At 37.4% G+C, this 27,232-nt stretch overlaps 1 protein-coding gene across 36 annotated transcripts in view; it reads right to left on the bottom strand.

Moving 5' to 3' along the window:
* The window catches only part of LOC105491720 (epithelial stromal interaction 1), a 307,766-nt gene that overhangs the window by 202,335 nt on the left and 78,199 nt on the right, over window positions 1-27,232 (bottom strand). For 33 of the 36 annotated variants that reach the window (XM_071081429.1, XM_011758361.3, XM_071081425.1 and 30 more), the window contains exons 8-10: window positions 24,647-24,754; window positions 21,780-21,863; window positions 4,979-5,052 (exon numbers count right to left, since the gene is read on the bottom strand). In XM_071081429.1, the coding sequence (XP_070937530.1) occupies window positions 4,979-5,052; window positions 21,780-21,863; window positions 24,647-24,754 (266 nt within the window). Of the gene's footprint in view, window positions 1-4,978; window positions 5,053-21,779; window positions 21,864-23,511; window positions 23,545-24,646; window positions 24,755-27,232 lie in introns of all 36 variants that reach the window. The other 3 variants (XM_011758358.3, XM_071081430.1, XM_071081431.1) reach the window with 3 other exon arrangements.

The raw sequence follows: 27,232 nt of genomic DNA, 5'->3' as shown, positions 1-27,232 counted from the left end.
AGAAACTACAGCCCTCAGAGTCATGCCAGGTATGAACCTCAGAGGCTGGAGAAAGACAGAAGCCTCAGCACGAACCAAAACATGAAGAAGAACCAAAGATAGCTCTATGGCATTATTGTTGCAAGATAGATGTCCTTCCCATGTTCCCTGCACTCCACTGCCAGTCTTGCTAAAGTGAACCCCACACATGAAAAGCAGAAATGGAAGGTAGTAGGGTGATGGTTATATTATTCTATTTCTGGAGCTCGCTACCTGGTTGTTCACTTTATAATGAATCATTATAAATATCTGCTTTATGGACCTTTTTGTGTTTCATATTACAATTTTTAAATTTAAAATAATAAATCACAGGTAACACCATGTTCTCAGTTGCCCATGTATGGCTGAGTAGAGTCAGGGACTTGGAAGCTGAAGAAATGGCACTGCAGTAGGTACCCTATGATATCAACAGATTATTTAGGAAGTGCAGAAATAAGACTCTAAGCTTCTTGGAAGCAGAAACACAACGCCTGGTGCATAGCAGCAAATATACATTTATGGAAGGACGGAAGGCAGGAATCAGTCACAGGAGCCTCTCGTTCAGTCATGAAGATAAGCAGAATGTGGTCATGGTGAGTGGCTACAGGCCGGTGACTGGGGAGGTTTGGGAACTTTGAGGAAAATAAAGGCTGGGTGGCAAAGCCAAAGGCTGGAGGGGGTTTTTGTCGGACTGTGCTTGCTCAGTGCTAGCTAAGATGCCATCCGTGTGTGGGTTCAGTTGCTGTTTCTCAACAACTCTAGGTCCCATCGGGCTGTGGTTCCACCTCCGCTATTGTAAAGCTTCTTTCCTGTCTTACCATAAAATCCATCCAAGTGCCATATTCTAGTCAGCCTGTTTCACTGCCAAGCTCCATGTTTAAGTCACCTTCTCTGAATCTGTCAGCATGCAGATAGAATAGTATCCAACTTCGCTGGAGACTCCACTATCAAGAAAAGGAAAATGACCCTGCTCCCCATTAAACAACACAACCACTGGTATCCTGGACTGCCTACATGCCTGGGGCTGTTCTTATCCAGTCTTTTTTGTCATTAACAAAGATGGGCTTTCATTCAGCATCCTCCACCCCACACCCAAACCACTGCAAGGCTTGTTAGCTCTACCTCCTGAACACATCCTAAATTCACGCTTTCCTTTCCATGGATACCATTCTAGTTTAAATTACTATCTCCCCTTCACCTTGCTAGTGCTTTCACTCCCACCTTCCGTAATCTAGTCCCCATACAACAACCTTACTAGATTACGAAAGAAATCTTGTCTTCCTTTAGCTTAAAATTCTCCCATGACTTCCCATTGGTCTTAGAATAAAACTGGCTTATAAAATGTGTTATCTTGCTCCTGCCTACCTTTCCTCCCTCACTGAGTATTATTCTCTTCTTCACTCACTATAATCCCATCACATGGGGTGACGTGTGGTGGCTCATGCCTGTAATCCCAGGGCTTTGGGAGGCCGAGGCGGGTGCATCACTTGAGGTCAGGAGACCAGCATGGCCAACCTGGCAAAACCCCTATCTCTACTAAAAATACAAAAATTAGCCCAGCACAGTGATGGACACCTGTAGTCTCAGCAACTCAGGAGGCTGAGGCAAGAGAATCACTTGAACCCGGGAGGCAGAGGTTGCAGTGAGTGGAGATGATGTCACTACACTCCAGCCTGGGTGACAGAGCAAAAACTCTGTCTAAAAAAATAATAAAAATCAAAAATAAAATAAAATAATCATAAAATCCCATCACTTGGGACTCAAAAAGTCCAAGCTCATTTGCACTTGAGAGCCTCTGCGCTTGCTTCTCCCCTGTTCGTAGGCCATCTAAGTCCATGCATCTGCCCCCAGTCTCTATGTGGCTGGTTCTTCCTTTTCCTTTGATGCACCTCTGCAGTGAGGCCTTCCTAAGTAACCTATCACCTCCATTTTCTTCCTTAACATCACCTTGTGATATGGTCCTCACAGTACACATCACCATCTGAAATAACAGTGCCTTTGATTGTGGACTTCCATTTCTCTCCTCCAGATTATAATTTCCATATGGTCAGGGACCCCTTCTGCCATGTTTTGCCCTATTCCCGGGACCTAGAACTAAACCTTTATGGAACGTGACCTGATAATGTAGTTACTGAATGAACAAATCTTCCTGGCACACGTTCTTCACCCTGAAAACAACATGGATGATGAGTGCAGACTGCAAAACAGCTCACTGGCAATTGCTCTCAATTCACTCAAACCCTGCGAAGACCGATGCCTTGTCACGAAGACATAAGGTAATGTGATTCACTTTTGAGCATCAGTTACTAAGAGGACATCAGAGTGGTTGAGCACTCTTTGATACTATAGGAGTGTCCTCAACTTGCCTATGTCCACGGCAGTGTGAGTCAGCCAGAGATAATGGGGGGGAAAGAGTTTGCTTCTCTCAATTCCTATCAAGAATCTAAATGGGAGGGAAAAGAACCAATTTCTATTTTTGTTTAATAGTTTTAGAAAGTGCATACATGCTCCTGCGGTCAAAGTTGTGCTCTGGGTTTTCTTCTGAGGGTTAATTTGGATAAAAACTATTATTCAGGGATGCTTTAAGTTTGAATAAATCAATTCAGTTCATCCCAGTTTTCACCTCACGGCCCAAATCCTTTCAAGTCCTTGACCCCCATGCTCTCTCGTTTCTTGCCAGAGTTTCTACTTGTCTTCTCCTACTCAAATACTTACAACGGGTCAGGTCCAGGTGCACCCAAGCTCATTACAGGTTCACTGAAAAGCTTGTCAGAAATCTCACAGCTTTCTATTATAACACTCAGAGTTGAGTTTTCTGCAATGTGAACTTTTAAACTGTAGAAAGCACGTTGTCTTTTTGATGCCAATAAAATTGTGCCTCTGGAGAAAACCTAATTTACATCCCCTACACACATACTATATAGCTTGTGGTGTTGCCTTGAGTAAGAATGGACACGGCTATTTTATTAAGAGTTCATTGAATATGTAGTCTCACATGATAACATGGGAAAGCTCATGGCACGCTTTGAAGGCAATACAAATGTAAGCTCTTTTCAAAAATTGATGAAGAGCATAAAATATATATTTAATAACTTGATCAGAGACTTCAAAACTAATTACTGAGTTTATTATCTAGAAAAATCTCTTCTTGGATTAAATTTGGAGCTATACATTTATTGGATCTATTTAAGTAGAATCAAAAGAAAGAGAAAATAACATATAGAAATTAAACAGCCCCACCAATATTTAGGTATTCAATAATACGGAAATAAAGAATGAGAGCCAAGATTCCTATAACAAAAAAGTTATCTTTTCCACCTCTAATCAAATAGCTTGGGTGTTTATTAGGTGCCCATCAAAGATAAATATTTTAGCAAAGGAGCCTATTAATGTGACACATCACTGTTTAAGATGCTTAAAGTCTTACAGTTCAATTAATCCTCAGAAGTCCAGAGAAATAACTGGCTACTACTGGCAATCAGTTTATAAATACAATATCAAGTGTTTTTTTAAACAGAAAGTATTTTAAAGAAAAAATAGGCCAGGTGCAGTGGCTCATGCCTGTAATCCCAGCACTTTGGGAAGCCGAGGCGGGCGGATCACCTGAGGTCAGGAGTTCAAGACCAGCCTGGCCAACAGGTGAAACCACATCTCCACTAAAAATACAAAAATTAGCCGGGCATGGTGGCATGTGCCTGTAATCCCAGCTACTCAGGAGGCTGAGGCAGGAGAATCACCTGAACCTGGGAGGCAGAGGTTGCAGTGAGCCAAGATCCCACCACTACACTCCCACCTAGGCAACAGAGTGAGACTTTGTCTCAAATTAGAGAGAGAGACAGAGAGAGAGGAGGAGGGAAGGAAGGAAAGAAAACAGTAATAAAATGACTAAATTATGGCCTACTTTATAATAAATAGTTAGCATCCTTCCCCACCACCATCTTATCCAACAATATAGCCTAACCAACATATCAGAGTTTTGATATTTCCTTAAATGAGAAAAAATATATAACTCACATTTGTAGTTTTAAAACTATTTTGACTGGACTATGGGAACAACATAGTCCAGCCAAATAAATCTGAGCCCGCCGCCCACAGTTAGAGGCACCATCAGAATAGGGCACTTCCATTGAACGCTTTTTAAAGTCTCTCATTTAGAAAATGAAACCACCATAACTTAAAAACACACATTAGTGACAGTGAGAAGGTTAAATACATAAAAGAAGCCATTCACTATCAAAAGAATTTGTTCCTTTACATTGTGAAAACCCTTACATTCTTCTCCAAGATACTCAAGTACACCCCTAATGAACTCCAACAACCCATGTCCCCCCTAGAAATCTTAGCATAATAATGGCAGACAATATGGTGCTTATTAGCACTGTCCCAACAGTAATATGATATTTTACTAGGTATTCTTAAGTCTGACATTAGGATTAAGATGGAGAGTGCTCAGACTATTTGAAAATTACTTAATGGTTCTAAGATTTTTTTCTGTAATGTATTTGTCAATATTAAATAACTTTAATGAGTTTTTGTCTGAGCTTTTGTACTCAAGTATGGGTATCTGACCATCTATATTAACGTAATTATTCTAATTAAGTCTATAAATGGTACAGCATCATCTCAAATTAGGATGCTCTGTCCCATGGAAGGAAAATTAAACATACCCTAATTGAACACACAGCTTAAGAACATGATTCAGTTTCCTAATGTGAGTTTATGCCACCTATCCAAGAAAATTGGATATTTGTGTGCATGCACATATGTACACGTGTGTGTGCTCATATATGTAGCAGCTGGCATACCTCATACATATATCACATCTCAACAACAGATTTAAATGTAATACACATTCCAAAACCATAATAATAATGTTACTGTAATGTTTTCCTAAAACACTGTACAAACTTTGTAGGTAATTGATTTAACCAAGGATGCTTATTTTATCAGCCAGTTATACCTCCTGTGTTCAGTCTGGTGGACTTTGGCTCTTTCTTCCTCTTGCTGCTGCCGCTTAAGTTCCAGTAATTCACTCTAGGAACAATAAAAGTTTTAAAATATGGTTTTCAATTAACATGGTTGTATAGAAGACACCCAAATCAATTACATATTTAACCTCAACTGGTACAATATTTCATTTTTGAAACTTTTACTTAAGTACTATTTGGATGTGAAATTATTTTCTTATATACGTAGGTAGCAAATAACTGTGGCTTAGTCAAACAGAATTGCTCTGTGAGTGTAAAATCGCTAGATTAAAAGCCAATGTGCATGGTCAAGATACTAGACCAATAGGTACAACACAAACAGAGAAAAATACAATGTAAGTCAAATTCATCTATGTCTTACAGAGAAAAACAAATCAAATTAGTTCCTTCAGGAATATCACACAATACTATTTCTTGCTATTTCTCTAGCATTTCTTCCCTAATAAATTCATAGCAACTTACAAATAAATATTGGACTCAATCTTGTAGTACAATTCTCTTAATAAAACATTCTCTATCCTGGAGAATAAGCAATCACCTATTATTGGTTAGTTACTTCTTAATACCAGCAGAACTTTGAGATCTCTGGAGGAGATAGTTTGCTTCATATAAATCACAGTATTATAACTACATCTTTAGCTTCCAACAGTCTGCTTATCTTCTGGGAAGATGCAACTTAACTTCCAGACCCAGTTACTATGTTTACAGTATTATACCAAAGAACCAATCCCAGGATTTCTCTAATACCCAACTGTCTACCCTAAGGCAGAATAAATTTTAATCCCATTTCAAAGACAAAAAAAATGCAAAGAGAAGAAAATTATTAGGCCCAAGTCATACACCAGTGCCTGAGTCAGAGAGACTTTCTGGTAGAGAAAATACTGTGTCTTAATCAACACATACCAATAAAAGGTTGCTATTGTTGTTTTAACTCCCAAACTTCCTTGATGAAAAGTATACAAAAAACTCAGAGTTCAGGTTGACATTTTATTAACTTTGTTCAAATACCCTCTAATATTCCACAGTCCCCCAAAATAAAAAGACTTGTTTCTTATACTGTGATATTCCAAATAAATTGCTCATCAATCCCTAAAGCACATTACTTAACTCTAATTCCTACATAACACCAAGGGGAAATCATTGAATAATATTTGAGTTTTTGAATCAGTGAATAATATTTGCCCACTCGATAAGCATTTATTATGCACCTAGCTGCCAAGTTTTATGCTCAAGTCTCACTCTTGTACAACAGGATCGTTTTTTAGTCTACCAAGTATTAGTACTCCTTATCAGTACTACCAAGTATACCGATGTGAAAGAAGCTCCTGTCCTCTCCCTCGTCTCCACAATCATTTTCAATTCCTGCATGTGGTTTTGTCAGTAATTATCTTCTTCTTAATAGTATGCATGTTTATTCATTTCTTAATGTTTAAAAACCTGTATCGTCTTTTGACTACCTACAATGGAAAAAGATTGATGTCTCTATTACTACCTCCACCCCATCCCAACTTCCTCTCATAGTACACCCCCAGCCTCATTCTCTTACAACATTTCTTTTTTTAACATTCAGTGTGGTGAGAGAGGGATCTAGAAATCCTATAGCTCCTCATTCAAGTTTCTAATTCATCCTCCTGTTTTCAAGTCTAGGCTTCAAAGGTACCAGGTGCCTCCGATTCCTGAACTTAACCAACTTCTGTCTTACTGCTTCTTGCAAATGAGTTCTGGCTTATCCTGCTCCACTAAATCAGTTACCACTGACCACCTAGTTCCAGATTTAAATTTTTGGCTTGTATCTTTGCTGCAGTCTACTAGTCTGTTCTTTTACTCTTGTTGGCTTATGGCTTTTTAAAAAAATTCCTGTATTTTTAGTGGTATATGGGGAAAGAGTGATAAAACATAAGCAAATGAAATGCTTTTGATGTGCAATGTTTAACCAGAAAACCTTAATATTTTCTAATATAAGTTTCACCAGAATTGTATTATTTGATCCTAACAACAATTGCAAAGGTAGGCAGGCAAACAAAGTATTATGTGGTAAATGAATGAGCAATATCATCCTCACCTTACAGATGAGGAAACGGGATCAGAGACAAGTTTTAGTAACTTGTCAAGAGCTAAATAGCTTATTAGTAGCAAAATAAGGACCGGGGCTTACATTTTCTTGTATCTAATAATCTTCTGCAGGATGCATTCAAAATAAATGGTTGGAATTGAGGATATCTTCATGGTGGTTCATCATACTCAAGTATAAACAGTCACGTCCAGAACTATAAGACCCATTCACATTCAAAAGCTTTAGCAGAATATGTGGTAACCCAAGCACAAATCTAAACCCTTCTTGCCAAAGGAGGCTGATTATTCTCACATTGATTAACCCTATTTCTCCAAGGACCAACTTCTGGTATCTGGCCCATTTTGAGTTTAATACAATGAACTCTGAACAAACTAAACTCTCCTTAGTTCTGGAGTATGACACAAAGACAAAAAAAGTATTTATATATATATATATATATGCATATTATGACATGTCACTTTAAAATAATTTTTAAGATAATTTTTTCAGACTTGGCAAAATGATCATGAAACTTGTCTGAGAAAAAAAAATGCAATCGTAGCCATAAAAAAATCCTGAAAAACAAAAAAATGAGAAAGAACCAGCTTCATCAAATATTGAAAGACATCATATGAGAACACGTGGATGGGGACAACACACTGGGGCCTGTTGGAGTGGAGGATGTAGGGGGAGGGAGAGCTAATGGATGCTGGGCTTAAAACCTAGGTATTGGGTTGATCTGTGCAGCAAACCACCATGGCACATGTTTACCTATGTAACAAACCTGCACATCCTGCACATGAACCCCTGAATTTAAAAGTTGAAGAAAAAACATGTCATAAAACTATAGTAATTAAAACAATTCGAGTCTAAGAAGAGACGTGATACATATGGAGATGTAGTTTATCATAGAGTTGTTGTGCTAAACCAGTGCAGGAGACAGAGTTTCATGAATGATGATGGACTAGCCAACTACTGTAAGAAAGATCAAAACTGGATCCTTAACTTTGATTAAATAAATTTTATAGAAGTCTAAGATTTGAGCCTAGACGATGGGAATAGAAGTTTTCAAAGGCGGCACAGGTGAATTTATTTATAAACTTGGAGTGAGGAAGTTCCAGAAGTTATAAAAAGAAAAAGACTGATAAATTTGGCTGCATGAAAATTCAAACCTTTCATTTGGAAAAAATACCATAAAATTTAAAAATGAACTGTTAATGAATGTTTAGGATACACAAAGGCTAATTCCATTTTCATTTATTTATTCATTAAATATCTGAGTGTCTATTATGAGCCAGGCTTGCATCTACATGATAGGCTATAGTAGTGAACAAGATAGATGAGATCCTTGCTCCTTTAGAGTTTATGTTCTAGAGAAAGGCAACCCATAAACAAGTGAGAAAAATATCCAACTATAATCCCAGGCAGAGGATTAAAACACACTGATGTGAGATTCAGTAGCTCAGTGACTATTTTAGGTTGAGACTCAGGAAATGTCCCAGAAAGCGGGTAAGGACTTCACATAAACCAATGAGGAAAAAACCACCAAACAGAAGAAGGGCCAAGGGATAGGAACAGGCAGTTCACAGATAAACTACAGATTGCCTGTCCGTTCAAAATGGTCATTATCTTCACTCAAAATCAAAGAAAAATTAAAACAATGAGATAAAATGTTTCTATTGCATTGAAGAAAATCAGAAAAGTTTGACAGAAAACACTCTGGTATAGCATCTAAATTAGTGAAACCGAATTTGGTTTTTGGAGGTCAATTTAGCAATAAGCATCAAAATGTAAGATGTATACATCCCTTGCAGAAGTGTTCAAAGATGTATGTATATGAATAGTCACAGTTATATTATTGAAACTGTAAAAGTTCAGGGAAAAATGTTAATGCCCACCAACAAAAAACTCGCATGATAAGTGAGACCATCAGCACAATGGAAGACAATGAAACAGTTACAAAGAATAAGATGGATGTTTTGTAAGGCAGAGCGGGGGCCTATGGAGAGATCTCTAAGATACATTAAGTGAGAGAAGATAGGTTCAGAGCCGTTTTCTTGGGATGCTTCTACATAAATAGAAAACACATACATTCATTCATTTCGACTTTTATATGCTGGTGTGTATCCAAATCATTTAATGAAAAACTACACAAGAAAATGTTAACTGTAATTAACACCGGGTAGCGGTGCTTGAAGTGTGAATAGGCAAGAAAAGGATGCTTTACTATCTTACATAGGTTTTGTTTATTAACTTTTGAACCATGTGTATATATGATTTCCTCATACCATCAGTAGGAATTTATTATCAGTGTGAGAGGCTATTTCTGTTTCCTTATACTTTCCTTTATTTAAAAATCCCAATAAATATGTAAATTTTAACACAGACAGATATAAAAGAGCAAAAAACTACATATGAAGCTAAGAACTGTTAGGGAGGAAGAAAAGAAGATGGGAAGAGAGCAATATACATCATCCTATTATGGAGGCAAGGAAAAGGGATAAGAGATAAAGACCAGGAAGGAAACGAGGACAGGAGCTGATGAGGCATCACCATGCAAGAACATTGCTCCAGATGGCCGAAGGGAAGGTGCTGGCATCGCTGCACTCAGGATTATTATCCTATAACTAGCAAAGCATATTTACTAAAGAGAGGCTGGTTTTTCTTCCATACTAAGAAGGATAATTTCAGCTAATTAATTTGTTCTGCTGAACTGACAGCCACTGAGGATGTGTCTGCATGCCTTATAAGCATATTCTTGGTTCATTTACTGAGATCCCACACAGAAGTTCAATATCTAGAGTTAAGCAAATAAAAAATAAGTTGTTCTTGTTCCAAGGACCAAGCTTGGGACAAGAAAAGCATCAAAGCGCTCTAAGCAGGAGGACAATGACAGCAACATCTGAGACATTGTTAAGGCCTGGCCTACTCAATGCATATTGTCACACGCCAACCATTTTCCAGATACCTGGGTTCATGCTAAAGGTACAGATACCAGCACAGCTCCACCCTGAAGTAAATCACAGTATAATGAGGCAGACAGACCCAGAAACAACTCTGATACAAGGTAAAAAGAAATGAGCCGCTAAACACAACTTTAAGCCACATGACACGGGAATACAAGGAAGGAATGCAAACAAGAGAAGGGTGTTCAACACTTTGTGTTCGTGCATTGTCTTATCATGGTGCTATGCAAACCCCTACATCCATACAGAGCTGCACACAAAGGAGGGTATGTTGGTGATATGATAAACAAAATACCATCTTAGAGATTGAAAGTATGGAACTTCCTATAAACATCGACCAAGTGGTATATGGTAAATGAGGACAACACTGCAAATAGCGCCACTGCCTGGGGCCACCCAATGCAGTGCTCACCCAGGAGGGCTGCTCTGCTGGGGAGCTGCAGGATGGCACCAATATCTCTGCTTGGAGCCCAAGCCAATAATAAGAAGAAGGGGGGTTGCCATTTCCAGCAAGAGGTTGCAAACATCATTTCTCCGGGCTCCAATTGTCTGATGGTGCCCTGTTCTACAGAAGGGTCAACTATACAACAGACAGTGGTGTGTAAGGCTGCATGCTTAAGAAACCTGATGAGCTAGAGGGAAAGCATGCTCCAAAGCAAAGTTTCAGTGTCGTAACTGAAGATGAACATGGGGTCATTTTAAAACCATGTCTGAATCCCAGCAGAGTGTGTTCCGACATGGTTCAGCTTGACTGCTTTATGTAAACATGAAAATGCCACTGCCTGGCAGGACAAACTTCTCCCAGGAGAACATGTACTCTCAACACAACGAGAGGGAAAGGATAGTGGAAGCAGGAGAGTTGAGACCATGAAGTCATGAAGTTCAAGAATGCCTTCCTTTGAAGGTTTAACACAGAAGAGCTTTCAGGGGCGAGAGGAGAGTTTAAAGAAGTCCTGATTCTCAGGCATCCACAGTAATACCTTTGCCTTGAAGGAGAAAGATGGCCTTGGCTATCAAGAATGGGAAAAGGCACCAACTACCACCCAAAATTTACAGAGTACCAACCAAATGAAGGGAAATAAATAGTAATGGGTGAAGCAGAGCTTTAAAATAACACAAGTCATGTACACTCTCCTCTTACTAGCTGTTGTTAGTTTTTAATTTTTAATTTTTTCATTGATAGTTTGTACATATTTATAGGATACAATTTGATATGTTGATACTATATATGTTGCAAAATGATCAAATCAGGGCACTTGGTGTGTACATGATCTCATGCATTTATCATTTATTTGTAGTGAGAATATTCCAAAGCCTCTTATCTATTTTGTAAGGCACACTATCTCACTGTCAACCACAGTCACTCCACTGTATAACAGAATATCAAAACATATTCCTCTTATCTAATTGTAACTTTGTACTTGCTGTTGCTAGTTCTATCATTTTAACATAGAGAGAAATTAACTTCCAGTTACAATAATCATGGAATCACAGCTCTATGTCTCCCACCTAAAAATGTTTCCTGCACAAAATGCAAGGAGGAGGTAGGTTTCAAAACTTATCTGCACTCTATTTTATGATCTTTGTTTTCATTTTCATATATGTGAGCATATTTCTATTATGTCATTAAAATGTGGTCATAATTGCTGCATATTTATTCCAAACTCCAAAACCTTCAAATCCTCTATCACTGAACAAACTGTTTCAAATTTCCCATTAATCTTATGTTAAAAATAAACAACCTTGTACATATATCTTGTGTGCATCTCTCGTTATTTCCTCGGAATACATGTATACCTTTAGATCTAACATTTTTACTTTTGGGAAACTCTTCAGAATTTGATGTTGCCAAAGTGCCTCTCAGTTTATCCTCTCACCAGTAACAGTACTTGAGTGTTTGTGGTATATATTGATGTCGACTAGTGGAAGTTCTCCTTACCCCAATAAATCCATAAATTATTATTCATATTTTTCTAAAGTTTAAATTTCATTATTATTCTCTCAGTTGAAATTTAGAAACAGTATTTTCAAATTACCTCAAATTCCACTGAAATATATTACTAGAATTGCATTAAACTTACAAGTAAATTTGGATAGAACTATAGTTACTGAAATACTGAGTTTTAGCATTTGGGAATATTCGCCATCTCTGCTTTATTCAAATTGACTTTTATGTATAATAACCAAAACAGCGTGGTACTGGCATACAAACAAACATACAGACCAATGGAACAGAATGGAGAGTCCAAAAATACATCCACACATGTAGAGCCAACTGATTTTTGGCAAAAGTACCAAGAACATAGGGGAAAGGACAGTCTCCTCAATAAACAGTAGTGAGAAAACTGAATATCCGCATGCAGAGGAATGACATTAAATCCTTTTCTCTCATCACATACCAAAAACAACTCAATCTGACAGTTTTCATAAAACGCGTTAAAAAATAATCAACTCAAAATGGATGAAAGACTTTAAATGTAAGACCTGAAACTGGAAAAGTACTAGAAGAGAATACGGGGGAGGCTGGGCACGGTGGTTTATGTCTGTAATCCCCACGTTTTGGGAGACCAAGGCAGGCACATCACCGGAGGCTAGGAGTTCAAGACCAGCCTGGCCAATATGGCAAAGCCCCGTCTCCACTGAAAATCCAAAAATTAGCCAGGCACGGTGGCATACACCTGTAATCCCAGATATTTGGGAGGCTGAGTCACGAGAATTGTTTGAATCCCAAAGGCAGAGGTTGCAGTAAGCCAAGATGGTGCCACTGCACTCCAGCCTGGGTGACAGACACTGTTTCAAAAAAAAAAAAGAAAGAAAAGAAAAAGAAAATATAGTGGAAAAGCTCCATGACATTGGTCTGGGCAAAGATTTTTTGGATAAGACTTTAAAAGGACAGGCAACAAAAGCAAAAACAGACAAATGAGATTACATCAAACTAAAAAGTTTCTACACAGCAAAGGAAACAATCAACAGACTAAAGAGACAATCTACAGAATGGGAGAAAATATTTGTAAACTATACATCTAATAGGGGGTCAGTACCCGAAATACATAAGGTACTCAACTCAATAGCAAGAGAACAAATAACCTAATTTTTAAAATAAGCAAAAAGGGCCAGGCACAGTGGCTCACGCCTATAATCCCTAGACTTTGGAAGGACGAGGTGGGTGGATCACCTGAGGTCAGGAGTTCAAGACCAGCCTGGTCAACATGGTGAAGCCCTGTCTCTACTAAAACTACATTAAAAAAAAAAAAGCTGGGTATGGTGGTGGGCGCCTGTAATCCCAGCAACTCAGGAGGCTGAGGCAGGAGAATCACTTGAAAACGAGAGGCGGAGGTTGCAGTGAGCCAAGATCATGCCACTGCACTCCAGCCTGGGCGACAAGAGCAAAACTCCATCTCAAAAATAATAATAAAAATAAAATAAAATAAGCATAAAGCTTGAGTAGCTATTTCTCGAAAGAAAACACACAAATGGCCAACAGGTATATGAAAAAATGCTCAACATGACTAATCATCAGGAAAATGCAAACTAAAACCATGATGAGCTATTGTCTCACCCCCATTACAAGGGCTATCATCAAAAAGGACAAAAGATAACAAGCGCTGGCAAGAATATGGAGAAAAGGGAACCCTTACACGCTGCTTGTGGGGGTGTAAATTAGTACAGCCATTATGAAAAGAGGTATTAGGTTTCCTCAAAAAAATTAAAAACAGAAGTACCATATGATCCAGCAATCCCACTACTGGGTGTCTATCCAAAGGATATAAAACGAGTATGTCAAAGAGATATCTGCACCCCCATGTTTATCGCAGCACTGTTCACAATAGCCAAGATATGAAATCAACCTAAGTTAAGTGTCCATCAATGGATGAACAGATAAAGAAAATGTGGGATATATACACAATGGAATATTATTCCACCATAAAAAGAAGGAAATCTTGTCATTTGCAACAGCATGGATGAACCTGGAGGACATTATGTTAAATGAAATAAGCCAGGCACAGAAAGACAAATACCACATGATTTCATTTACACATGGACTTTAAAAAGCTGATCTCATAGAAATAGAGTAGAATCGTGGTTACCAGAGGCTGGGGTGGTTAGGAGGAAATGGTGGGGTACAGGGAGATATTGGTCAAAGGATACGTAATTACAGTTAGATATGGGGAATAAATTCAAGAGGTCTATTGCACAAGGTTAATGACAATAGTTATAGTTAATGACAATAATGATCATTTATCATATTCTTGAAAATGCAAAGAATGTTAAGTGCTCTCACCACAAAAATGGTAACTGTGAGGTAATGCATTTGTTAATTAGCTAGACTTAGCCATTTCACAATGTTTATATACTTCAAAATATTATGTTGTACATTATAAATACAAATAATGTTTTGTCAATTAAAAATGGACTTTTGTGGATTCCAGGAAAGTTTTTAATTTTTTTTAGCTGTTGAACAATTATTTATATAGTTGCTTTTTGATTAGAACTTTGTCCCATAATGTATTTTCTAATTAATTTTTGCTTGTATTTGAGAAAGTTGTTGATTCTTGTATATATTTTGTAACCAATTCTCTTTTTTCTTTTTTCTTTTTTTTTTTTTTTTTTTGAGACAGTGCTTCACTCTCGTTGCCCAGGGTAGAGCGCAATAGTGCAATCTTGGCTTACTGCACCCTCTGGCTCCCAGGTTCAAGCGCTTTTCATTCCTCAGCCTCCCAAGTAGCTAGGATTACAGGAGCCTGCCACCATGCCCGCCTAATTTTTAGTAGAGATGGGGTTTCACCACATTGACCAGGCTGGTCTCGAACTCCTGACCTCAGGTGATCCACCTGCCTCGGCCTCCCAAAGTGCTGGGATTACAGAAGTGAGCCACCACGCCTAGCCCAACTATTTTATTAAACTCCATTCATTCTCATCATTTTTCAGTTGATCCTCTTAGTTTGTACAGGCAAATTGCTCCCATCCATAAATAACAACCTACTTGCAATAATTAGAAAAGCTCCTTTATTTTTAGTTTTATCAAGTTGGTTAAAAAATATCCAAACCTTGTTCCATTCAGTAAAAACAGGGGTTTTTTTTTTTATTTTTTTATTTTAGTTAAAAAAGTAATTTTTCCATCAAATAACTTTGAGTAGCACGAGGTTGGAATTTTCAGAATAATATTGGGTAACATCCATTTTATTAGGGGTTGCAAACATCCTTATGTTGTTCATAGTTTTAGTATCTCACCACTGAATATAATGTTGGTTATTGGTTTAGAAGACTACACGTTTGTTAATAAAATATTATTTTTAGTTCACTGAAGTGTTTTTTAATTGATAGTAAAAATTAAAATTTATCAATGTCTTTTTGTGTAACTAAAGAGATAGCCAAATATTCTTCTCACATGATCTACCCTATTGCAGTGATAAGATATAAAAAGTTTTAATACACAGCTAGTTATCTTTGCACTCCTGGAATAAACTCTACTTTGCCTTGGTAAATTGCTATTGAGAGAAAAATTTCATTAACTAGAATTTTCTTTCAGATGTTAATCTCCATCTTTATATGATTGGTCTACCTGTAAGAGAGTGAGAGAGAGGGAGAGAGAGAGTGTGTGTGTGTGCGCACGTGCGTGAGTGTGCACATGCTTCATCAGACTGACATCATGGGGATAGTGAAATAAAATTCTAAAATGTTTCGTCTTTTTTCTTACTCTGAAATAATTTGTAAAGCATAGGGAAAAAAACCTGTTCCTTGAAAATTTGAAGGAACTTGCCTCTAAAATTATCCAAGTTCAGCCTCCTGGGGGAAGTAATTCTCAGAAAACTTCAGAAATCACTTGCATTTTCATTGGTCTTTATGAATAGAGTTATATATTTTCCTAGAAAATCATTCACTTAATCCAAATTTTTAATTTATTACCACAGCATTGTCTACAGTAACACAATTTTAATCTTTTCCAAATATATGGTTCTACAGTCCCTCATTTCTAATGCTGTATATTTGCATTTTTACTAATCTCTTCTTGATTAGACTTACCAAAGATGTGTTCATTTGTTGACCTTATCAAAGAACAAGCTGTTGGATTTTTATAACAGCTGTTTCTTAGAGTTTTAATGGATTAAAATGTTGCAATTTTCTTTGAGTACAGCTTTACATGAATTTCCTATAAAAGGCTCTCACTATGATTTTGTATGTGTTCTACAATAATGATTTCCTCTGTCACCCAATCGTTTATTTTCTGACTTTCAGTACTTTACTGATTCTTGTATATATTTTGACTATAAAATCAATGACTTTCTAAATGACTATAAAACCAATAACCATGAACAATCAATAAGTGCAATCAGCTTATCAGATATTTTAAGACATTTCTGAAAGAGAGAAAGGAGACAGGTTACATTACAAGGGAAAACCAATGTGCAGGATAAACTGGAGCTAAGTCCACCTGCTTCTGAAGGAGCTCCAGGAGGGAATACTGGGACGGTCATTAAGATGATCAGTTAGGAAACTGCACTGAGAGCAGCTTGGTAGTGGGTTCTTTCCCCTCCCACACTTGCACTACATAGTAGGCTGCACCATCATGGCCCATAAGGTAAGACGTGAATGGGAGAGCCATGGCTGGGCTCAAGGAAACAGGGCAACGTCCCAAGTACCTACTGACTATAAGAGAACACGAGGCTACTCCACACAGAAGATAAGCTCCTACATACCTCACTCAGCAGCATATCCAAATATATATAAGGAGATAAGAATAACCAAACATTTGAGAAAGAATTCCATGGGAGATAAAGATTAAAATAGAAAGAAAAAAAAAAACAGTTAATATGGTAAATAGAAAACTTTAATGTTTGTATAGCTACAAACATACAAACATTAAGTAAAATGAGATGAGAAAGAATACTGCACTTACAAAGCAGAACACCGCTACTTCCCAAATCAGCAATCTTGGTAAATAGACATACTCAACATGTGCCAAATAAGCAGAACGAAAAGCCAAGAAAAAAATTTAGTGAGCAGGATGATCTAGCTAAAGCTTTCTCCAGAATCCAATTAAAAGAAAAAAGGCCAAAGGGATAAGAAGTATAAGAAAACAATGAAGGTATACACAGAATAGATCTGAAATGTCCAAAGTCCATTTGATAGATGTCCCAGAAATGGAGAGCAAAGACAATATGGGTAAAGAGACATAAAAGAAAATTAGGAAGAAAAAAGGAGAACTGAAGAGAGACATGTATTTTCAGATTAAAAGAGACAACCAAAGGCTATGCAAGATTAGAAACAAAAATAGAAACACTGAAATTTCTTATAGTACAGGAAGGGGCAGTGGAGAGACGAAAAAAAACAGTAAATAAATGAAACAGAAAATTCAGTGTCAGTAAAAAAAAGAAAACATAACTAATAAAAAGTAAATCATGTAGTAAGAATACAAATACATGCAAATGTGCTAGTAATCATAATAAATGAGAACACATCAATCTACCCATTAAAAGATATTCTGAAACTAGGTAAAAGGAAAACCATTTTTTCCACTCAAAATCTACTTCAAACCATGATACAGAGATGTTAAAATTAAGTGATTAAAGAAATGTCATGTAAATGCTAACAATAACAACAAAAAAAACTGGTTGAGGAATTATTAGAATCAGACAAAACAATCAAAAAAGAAACCCAGCTGACAAATCATTAAATGCAAAAAGTAGTATACTTCATATTGATAAAATCTATCCTCAAAGGTAGGTTCCCCTTAGTCTCATTGGTCAAAACTGTATCACATGTCCACAGTGAAACCAATTGCAGTCAAGGAGAACGGCATTCTCATGAAGAGTTAAACCACTTTGGGAATGAATCCTGGAGCTGGGGTAGAACCTGTCTTTTCTGAAACACAGTTCATGCAAAGTGGAACAGACACTTGAAGAAAAATCAGAGCTGTAGAGAGGCAGGCAACCAACAATATTTGATACATCACTCTGAAATTATCACAACACTCTGAAATTATCACAACACACAATTTATTTCCTTGTAGCATTGGGGTTATGGTTTGGCTCTATGTCCCCAGCCAAATCTCATGTTGAATTGTAATCCCCAATTTGGGGGGAGGGACCTGGTGTGAGGTAATTAGATCATGGAGGCAGATTTCCTCCCTGTGTTCTCATGATAGTGAGTTCTCAGGAAATCTGTTTGTTTAAAAGTATGTAGCACATCCCGTTTTGCTCTCTCTCCTGTTGGCCATGTGAAGATGTGCTTCGTTCCCCTTCGGCTTCCACCGTGATTCTAAGTTTCCTGAGGCCTTCCCAGCCACATTTTCTGTATAGCCTGCAGAACTGTGAGCCAATTAAACCTCTTTTCTTTATAAATTACCCAATCTCAGATAGTTCTTCATAGTAATGAGATAACTGACACAATTAGTTACTACAAATAACTACAAGGTGATGAATCACTAGAAAATGTACAAGTATAGTATTATATTTGTTTGTCTCCTTTTAATAGTCTACCTCCTCCATTAAAATGTAAATTTCAGGAGAGCTGGAAACTTGTCTATCCTGATCTTAATTATAGCTTCAGCAACTTGCGCAAGGCTCAGTATATAACAGGAACTCAATACATGTTTGCCGATAGAATGAATGAATGAGTGCCGGGAGAGATTACTCTGAGACAGATCAACCAGAAAAATACAGTTAAAAAAAAGCCAGAAAAGGAAAGCTTTAAAGTGGTGTTAGTGTTACAGAGTTCAGGGAGAAGATAGGAATTACAAAAAGACCACTAAACTGTATGTTCAGAAGGGACTTTACATTTAGGAAGCAATTTCAGTAACAGCATTTGTGAATATAAACCAGATCATAAGGAATTAAGGATGAAGTGGATAATCAAGAAGTGGTTACAGTAAAATTACCTTTGTCTTTTTTTAAATTTGCTAGAAGCAGAAAAGGTAATATCTCTGAGGATAGCAAAATCAAGGAAGGGGTTAGCTGGTTTATTTTAGAATGGTAAGATGAGATGAGAAGTTCACGTGTGCTCTATCATCTTCTTCATGACCTACTGGCACCAACCGTGGCATATTTCTGACAAAAAAAGGAAGTATCCGATGGAGAAGAATGTATTGAAGATATAGAAAAAAGAGGAATTACAAATAAATTTCTAGAAGAAGGAAGTGAATCACATGTAAAACATTTAGAGTTTAAGCTTGAGGAGGCTCTTTTTGTCCCCAGAGCCAAGAGTAATTAAAAATGTGAAAGTCAGAGAGACACATAGAACAAAACTTATGTGCTATCACCTAAACTTAACCTAGATTATTTACCTAAGAATTATTCCATAGTAGGTATCCAATAAATATTTGTTGAATGAATGGAAAAAACAAACATAAATGGGTGCAATGATAAAAATGTATTGTGTTTTGTATCTTCTTATAGTAAACATGATCCTCCCATTTTCTTAAGGTAAACAATTCAAGTAATAAGGAATGAAAGGGTCTACAAATAAAGAAATGCCTTAGGCCGGGTGTGGTAGCTCACGCCTGTAATCCCACTTCGGGAGGCCAAGGCGGGTGGATCATTTGAGGTCAGGGGTTCGAGACCAGCCTGGCCAACATAGTGAAACCCCGTTTCTACTAACTACACAAAAATTAGCTGGGTGTTAGTGGCATGTGCCTGTAATCCCAGCTACTTGGGAGGCTGAGGCAGGAGAATCACTTGAGCCTGGGAGGCGGAGGTTGTCGTGAGCCGAGATCACGCCACTGTACTCCAGTCTGGGTGACAGTGAGACCTGGTCTCAAAAAAAAGGAAATGCCTTCAATGAACATTTCCCAACAACAACACGTCAGGCAAAACAAGAGAAAAGCAAAAGTAAGGTAGAATAGATGGATAAATATCCTTGTGTAGTCTACTGTTACTGAAATCCCTAATGATGGAATTATTTATATATTAAAGTTATTCATTTTACTGAAAGCTACAGTAAGTAAAAGGAAATAATGTATGTAAAAGGATGTATAATAAAAATATGGTCAATCAATAACCAGAAAATATATATATATCAATATTTATCTAAGCCTAGAATAAAAACAAGATTAAGAAATAAAAAGTTTAATTTTCACTCTTTAAAATAACTGCTCAACCTGAAAATTAAATCCTAGATCTAGTATTCTAATTTGTTAAGCATTCTTTGTCAAATGTTCTACTTTTAATAGTTTTTATGTTCCAAATATATATACCAAACTTTTAAAAACGCTATTTAAAATCCACTAGAAGTTATTTAAAAATAAATCATATCTACAACTGACTTTGCAACATTCACCTTAGTATGCTATGTACATCACAATTTTATGTTAAGTTAAAAGCTCATAGAAACAGATGAACACCTTTATGTCGTTTGGCAGACATCACTAAAAGTACAACATGACTATGTACCAGATTTAGCTTCTACTTGTTAACTACTAGAATCTTACCATAACATTGCCTATTTAATTGATTTCAAGATTAGGATCTTGTCAAGACAAAAAGATATTTATTAAAAGAAAAAAAACACTAAGGGATAAAAGTGTTTCATGGTTCGTCTTTGCTTACATAGGAGCTAAATAAGTAAATTTACAACTGACATGATTTCTTTCAGTGATTTAATAATGACCTGTGGTACACAAAATACCCTAGTGACACATTTATACCATATGCTGGGTGAAACTATGAATGAGAAAGGATTTCCACAGTGTTGGGAAGAAGATAGCACTCAAAAGGGTCAAATTCTAGCAACATCAGTTAGTACAAATAGTTCATTTTTCAATGGAATTTTTATACACCATTGTTGCAATAAGTTACCTTGTTGGGGAAAGACAAAGAAAAAGTAAATTAAACCAAATCAAGGAAATCAAAATGGGAGCTAGAATTCTAGTTAATTATAGAATTGAAGATAGAGATTTGAGAAATGTTCTATAAGAAATAGTGACAGGATTTGTCAACCACTAGTATAGCAAGAGGAAATGTTGGAAAATAAGAATGTTGGGAAAGATCAATTATTTAGTTAGTTCCAGCCCCACCCCACTCCCTTTCTTTCTTGTTTAAAGGATCTGAAATAAAGTGGCACTTTGGAGCTAACCATGGGTCTTTCTCGTCATTCTCATTTCATGCTGAGGAGCTTCTGGCCTATTAAAAGCAGGTATGACCGCCAAGTATGCCACTGACTATTTTCAGTTACCATACCAGAAATTTCATATTGTAATGAAGATTATTCTTTAAGCACTTTTCTTAGAACACTCTGCGTTCATTTCACTGATTTCCATTGCTCAAAACATATGGAATGCCTCACATATTTTTATACCCGTGTAGTGTAACTTTGTTTTAATGTATGTGTATAACTATTTTTAGTGAATATTTATGTCAGTTTCATAACTTTGCAAGCCTACTTTCTTATACATTATCACATTCTCTGGATACCATCTCTAAGTTTATGTATCTTTGGTTTAACAATAGCAATGATGGTGGTGGTGTTTTGTTTTGCAGATAGTTCACCAGTGCTCTATCATCTTCTTTGTGACCTACTGGCACCAACTACGGCAGATCCCCTGTGACTCCACGAGGCTAGGTACCATGAAAGTTTTGACCAGAAGGAGCCACCACCATACTCTTAAGACACATCCAGAAACTCACCTTTTACCTTCAATGCTTGTATTCTTGTTTTCAAGATTTTCATGTTTCTAAATATTTCTGTTCAGAAATTCTTCAAAATTATCTAGTACCTCAAATAAACAGTTAGCAATAACTAGTAGGGGCTTGTAAGTACCTTTTGATGTTGTTCATCCTTCATCTTTTGCAATTTTCTATTTTCTTCAGCCCTTAGAGAATCTCTATAAGCCCAGCTTCTGGCCTGTAAAGGTAGAGAGAGAGAGGAAAAAAAAACAACTTGATAGAATAAAGTATTGTCACAGTACACCAAGCTGCCTACTATGGGCCTGGTGCTAATAACTCAACCTCTGTACTGAGCATATAGTAAGCTCTCCATACACACTTGGTTATTGAGTGATTTACGCAAATGTCTGAAAATGTCCCTTGGGATATACAAAAAGAAAACGAGTGTAAGCACAATCATCCTGCACATTTGAAAGGATGATCTAAATGTTTAAGTAAGCTTTAAAAATATCCCCTCAGAGATAATCAACATAGTTTATTCCTTCTAGTGGAAAGTTTAGGACATTTTCCAGAATATTCCAACTAGTTGATCAGTCAGTATTAAAGACAAGCAATAGTGGCACTGTCTTTAGAAGAACTGGCATGTCTACTGCTCATTAATGATATCTGATTAAGCAGCTTGTCAACTAGTGGTTGATACCATATAATTTCAAGGATGCATATTTTCTAAGTGCTTGCATCCCTAATCTGAATGAAGCTTATTTCTATTTCTGAAAAGCAAAACAAAGCCTGTTCAGGAACACATGACACCAAAGCCTTTGGCAAGCCAGCACATGAGGGAGAATGCCCTTCAGTGTCTCTGACCCACCACACCAGAGTTCCACACCCGGGCACAGTGACCGTGTGTTCTGAAATGTATGGCATTTCAAGTGTTCTGTTTATTTGTCATATGCTTTCTCTCCTTCAATTGATCTGCAGCCCCAGCTTCTATAAGGCAAAGAGCTAATGCTTAGGAAATTATGTGGATCTCATAAAAAACTACCAGCAGCATCATGGCAGCAGGTTACATACTTCAGACCTAGTTCTCAGGACTAATAACCCATAAAGTTCAGGTAGGCTGGTTTCCCCCTTTTTCCAACCTACATGAACTTTTATATAACTTTTCTCAAGCACTTCTTAGTTCATTCTCCCATTTCTGTCACCATAAAAATCCACATACCATCAAATAATAAGAACCACTTCCCAGAAAAAGAGAGAAGCCTTCAAAATGGTATCATCTATGGTACTGCCAGCTGGAAAACTGGAGCTTCATGTGTTCAGAAATCCCTGGTTTACCCAAATCCTGGGCAAGTAAACATACATCCTATAACTTTCTCTTACTTGCATCCTAAACTCAAGGGGACTGTGCTAAGACATAGAAGGGGAAAAGTGATTCTCTGATAATCCCTTCTTTTTATTTCTGATAACCCCTTCTTTTTATATTAGAGAAGGCTAGTCTTTATCACAAATATTCCATGTAAGACCTAGTGAGGAAGGGAAGAAGGGAGGGAGAGAAGGAGGGTGGGAAGAGAGGACAGGAAAGAAGGAAAGGAGAGAAGACAGCTTCTACTTAAGACGTTAAAAGGTAGAATAAAATATTTAGTTAATGCAAAATTACAACTTGAATGAGGTATCTAAATTCTATCTGAATAACCTCCCTTTAAACTTGTCATTTTTGTCGTTCTTTTATTAGAATACACGTCTTAGTTTTTGACTCAGAAAAAAGTGGTTCTTAAATATCTTATTATTAAATAAGGTGCCTTATAAAGGTCCACAGAAACTGGGAAGTCACATGGCATCTGAACTTACGAAAAGTTCAGTTACTTGCAATCCTAATGCTTGCTTACCCAGCTGTGATCCCTAGGCAGGACAGGAAGTTTCTGTTCAAAAATAATAGAAGGGAATAAATTGATCACTATTTTTCTTAGCTCTAAACACCAGAAATTTCTAAGTCACTGTATTCACACAATTTTTCTAACACTGAAATATCCATTTAATACAATATCAATGCTATATTTTGTCATTCAACCAAAATACACTTTTATTTATCCTCCCCAAAAGCTATGCTTTTAATGTACTCATTCAATTAACAGTCTTTAAGCCTTCTCTGTGCAAGCACTGTGTCAGGACACGACTTCAGACCTCAAGCATTTATAGCTTAGTGTGAAAGTCAAACTAGAAGATTAAAGGTTACAGTACAGCATGATAGCTATTATGATAGAAGAAGCCAAAAAGAAGGATATTTAATTAAACTAGATTGAGGACACTTTCCAAATCAAGTGAGACTAAGTTATATTTCAAAGAGTGAGTAGGAATCAGACTATGCAGGGAGAAGAGCATCAAATGAGCAAATGGAAAATAGCAGTGCATGAGTTTGCTAGGGCTTCCATAACAAAGTATTATGATACTGGTGGCCTAAAGAATGGAAATTTACTATCTTATAGTTCTGGAGGCTAGAAGTCCAAAATCAAGGTGTCTTCAGGGTTGGTTCCTTCTGAGGGTCATGTGAGAAATATCTGTTCCAGGCTTCTCTTTTTGGCCTGCAGACTCCATCTTCATCGTGCGTGTCTTCATATCCTCTCCCTTGTATGCATGCTTCTGTGTCCCGATTTCCCCTTTTTATAAGGACATCTTTCATAATGAATTTGAATCCACCTAGGAGCCTCATTTTAACTTATTTCCTCTGTAAAGATGCTACCTCTGAATAGGGTCACATTCTGAGGTGCTAGGGGTTAGGGCTTCCACACAAATTTTGAGAAGTGTGGGTCTTGACCTATGACAAGCATTAAGTTCTCCTTTCAGGATGGTGGAGTAAAGATGTTCCTGTTCCATTCTCCCCAAAATTACCCGAAACAGAGCAGAAAATGAAATATACACAAGCTCTATCTTCAAAAACCAAGAGATCCATATTCACAGAGGAAAATCTATGAAGACAAAGTAGATAAAGAAACAGTAAGTGACTTAGAGAGGAAAAGAGCAAACCTGAAGACTTGCTGGAAGGGGCCAGAGGACACGCATGGGGAGCCAGTTCTCTCCACAGAGCAACATGAGGGCCCAAGAAATGGAGGCATCAGCTGTTGAGGAAGACAGCTGGGTAACAGGCAGGTAAAAGAAAGGAGTTACTAGACAGTCTCAGTAGAAACCCTTCACCCCCATATACCTGCTCCTGCCTTGAAAATCCCGGTGCTAATTCACCCAACACCAATAGGAAATGAAAAGTGTATTTTCTGGAGAAACTAAACCGGGCATACATGTAAAGACAGCAGCAGTGGACAAATGCCAGGCAGAGAATGAAATGACTCTATAAAGTACTGCATACTGACCAGTGAGCCTCTGAGTCCCTCTCTTTGGAGTTCTCTTCTGCTTCCTGTACTGTTTCTGCTGAGAGGTAAGAAATTATATATATATATTTCTTTTTTTTTAAGTAACAAAGAAAAAAGGAGGAGTTTGGAGAATTTTTTTAAAAATCTCCCCTTCTTCCCCCAAAAAAACCCAAATCAGTAAAATATTTAGAAGATAAAGTCAAGAAAATACGCCAAAATATAGAAAAAAGATAGTCAAAGATAACTTACAGGAGAAAATCTCTAAAGTTAGAAGATAAACCTGGGAGGTCTACAATTTGAATAATAGAAATTCCAAAAAGAGAAAATGAAGGGATATAAATCAAACAGATAACACAAGAAAATCATCTAGAACTAGAGATGAATTTCTAGATTGAAAATCAATTTCAAAAAGACTTTCACACTAAATCACATCATTACAGAATGCCAGAAAAAGAAAAGATGATATTAAAGTATTTTCAGGGGAAACAGAGAAAATCCCCCACATAAAGCCTGAAATTCACATGGCCTTGGATTTCTCAGGAACCAGTACCCAAAGTTAGAAGAGCAATGCCTCAAAATTCTGGAGGAAAAATATGTCCAGTTTGGAATAGTCATCAATAAAAATGCAAGCAAAGTGTGAGAGCTGAATAAAGATAGTTTCAGACATGGAAGGACCTGAACATGTTTACCTTCCATGTGTCTTCTCTTGGGAAGCTACTAAGTAATATGCTCCACCCAAACAAAGAAATAAAGCAAGAAAATAGAAGAAATGAGGCTCAGAAATCAGAGAACCCAACTTAGGAAAGCAATAAAAGCAATTCCCAAGATAACTTTAAAACAGTGATTCTCAACTTTGGCTGCACATTAGAATCACCCGGGGAGCTTTTTGAAACCCTGAAGCCCAGGCCACAATACAGCAGGCTCTCTGGAGGTGTAACCCAGGTGTCTGTGATTTTTAAAGCTCCCTAGGTGAATCCAGTGTGCAGAGGAGGCTGAGAACTATTGTGTTAAAGGAAAGTCCCAGAACAACGGCTGTGCACCAGGCCTACAAACACCCAGGACAGGTTAAAGCAGGAGGAAAGAGGGATCCAGGAGAGAGAGGAAAAAAAAAAAATCGACAGGTTATCTGACAGGTGTAAGTTGGAAAATTGTTTAGAAATCTGCATCAAGAGGCATTTTGTAGAACAGTCACAAAAGCTGTCAGAAGACCGTCAAATGTTCAAAGGAAACTAAGAAAACGCTAAAATAAAATATGTTCAAAGAGTTTTACAGGAAGATATAACCACAGTATACCAACTGGCTTGGCAGTGAGAAAATGTTTATATAGTCATAAAAGGGAAAGCTCAAATTACTGAATAATTATAAGAATGAGAGGAAGAAATGAGTTAATAAGGTCTAAAATTGATTAGTCAAGACATATCAACACATATTAACAGATATTCAGAGCTAACTAAGAAAAGAAACAGGTGGTGGGTTGCATAATGGCCCCCCAAAGATGTCCCAATCCCTGGAATCTGTGAATGTTTCTTTATATGACAAAAGGGACTTTCCAGAAATTAAGGATCTTGAAATGAAGAGATTAGCCTGGATGGTCCAGGTGGGCCCATTGTAATCACAAGGGTCATTATAGGAGGAAGCCAAGAAGGTCAGGGAGGGTGCAGAAGGTTGGGTGAGATGGAAGCTAAATTGGAGCAATGCAGCCATGTGCCAAGGGTTTGGGGGGAAAGGGGACAGATGCCCCCTGGAGCCTCCAAAAGGAACCATCCCTGTTGATAACCTCATTTTAGCATTTTAAAACTCATTTTTATTTCTGATCTCCGGAAGTGTAAGAGAAAAAATGTTTGTTCTATTAGGTCACTACATTTGTGGTAATTTGTTACAGCAGCAATGGGAAATGCTAAGTGTTCCAAGTGTTGGGGTGGAAGTGGAATTCAAGTGGAGCAAAGGGACACATAGTAAGTATTTTATTTGACTTCGTAATGAATGAGCATGTGACACGTAGATAAAAATTACAATAACCAACCTGCACTGAGTGCTCACAGTAGTGTGAGAGAGGACAGCTGGAGAGGCACAAGCTAGAGAGCTCGGCCCCTCAGACATCAACATGCACACACATCTCCCATGGATTGTGTTAAATGCAAGCTCTGATTCAGGAGGCCTGCAGTGGGGCCTGAGATTGGTCTGCATTGAAATCTTTGCTCCTGATTTCAAAAGCTTTGCTTCCCCTTACCCCTTTGCAGAAGCA

The sequence above is a fragment of the Macaca nemestrina genome, chromosome 16 (genome assembly GCF_043159975.1).
Source record: "Macaca nemestrina isolate mMacNem1 chromosome 16, mMacNem.hap1, whole genome shotgun sequence".
In the NCBI taxonomy this organism is placed as follows: domain Eukaryota; kingdom Metazoa; phylum Chordata; class Mammalia; order Primates; family Cercopithecidae; genus Macaca; species Macaca nemestrina.
Note: the sequence above shows the minus strand (reverse complement) of the source record. Positions and strands in the feature narration are given on the sequence as shown.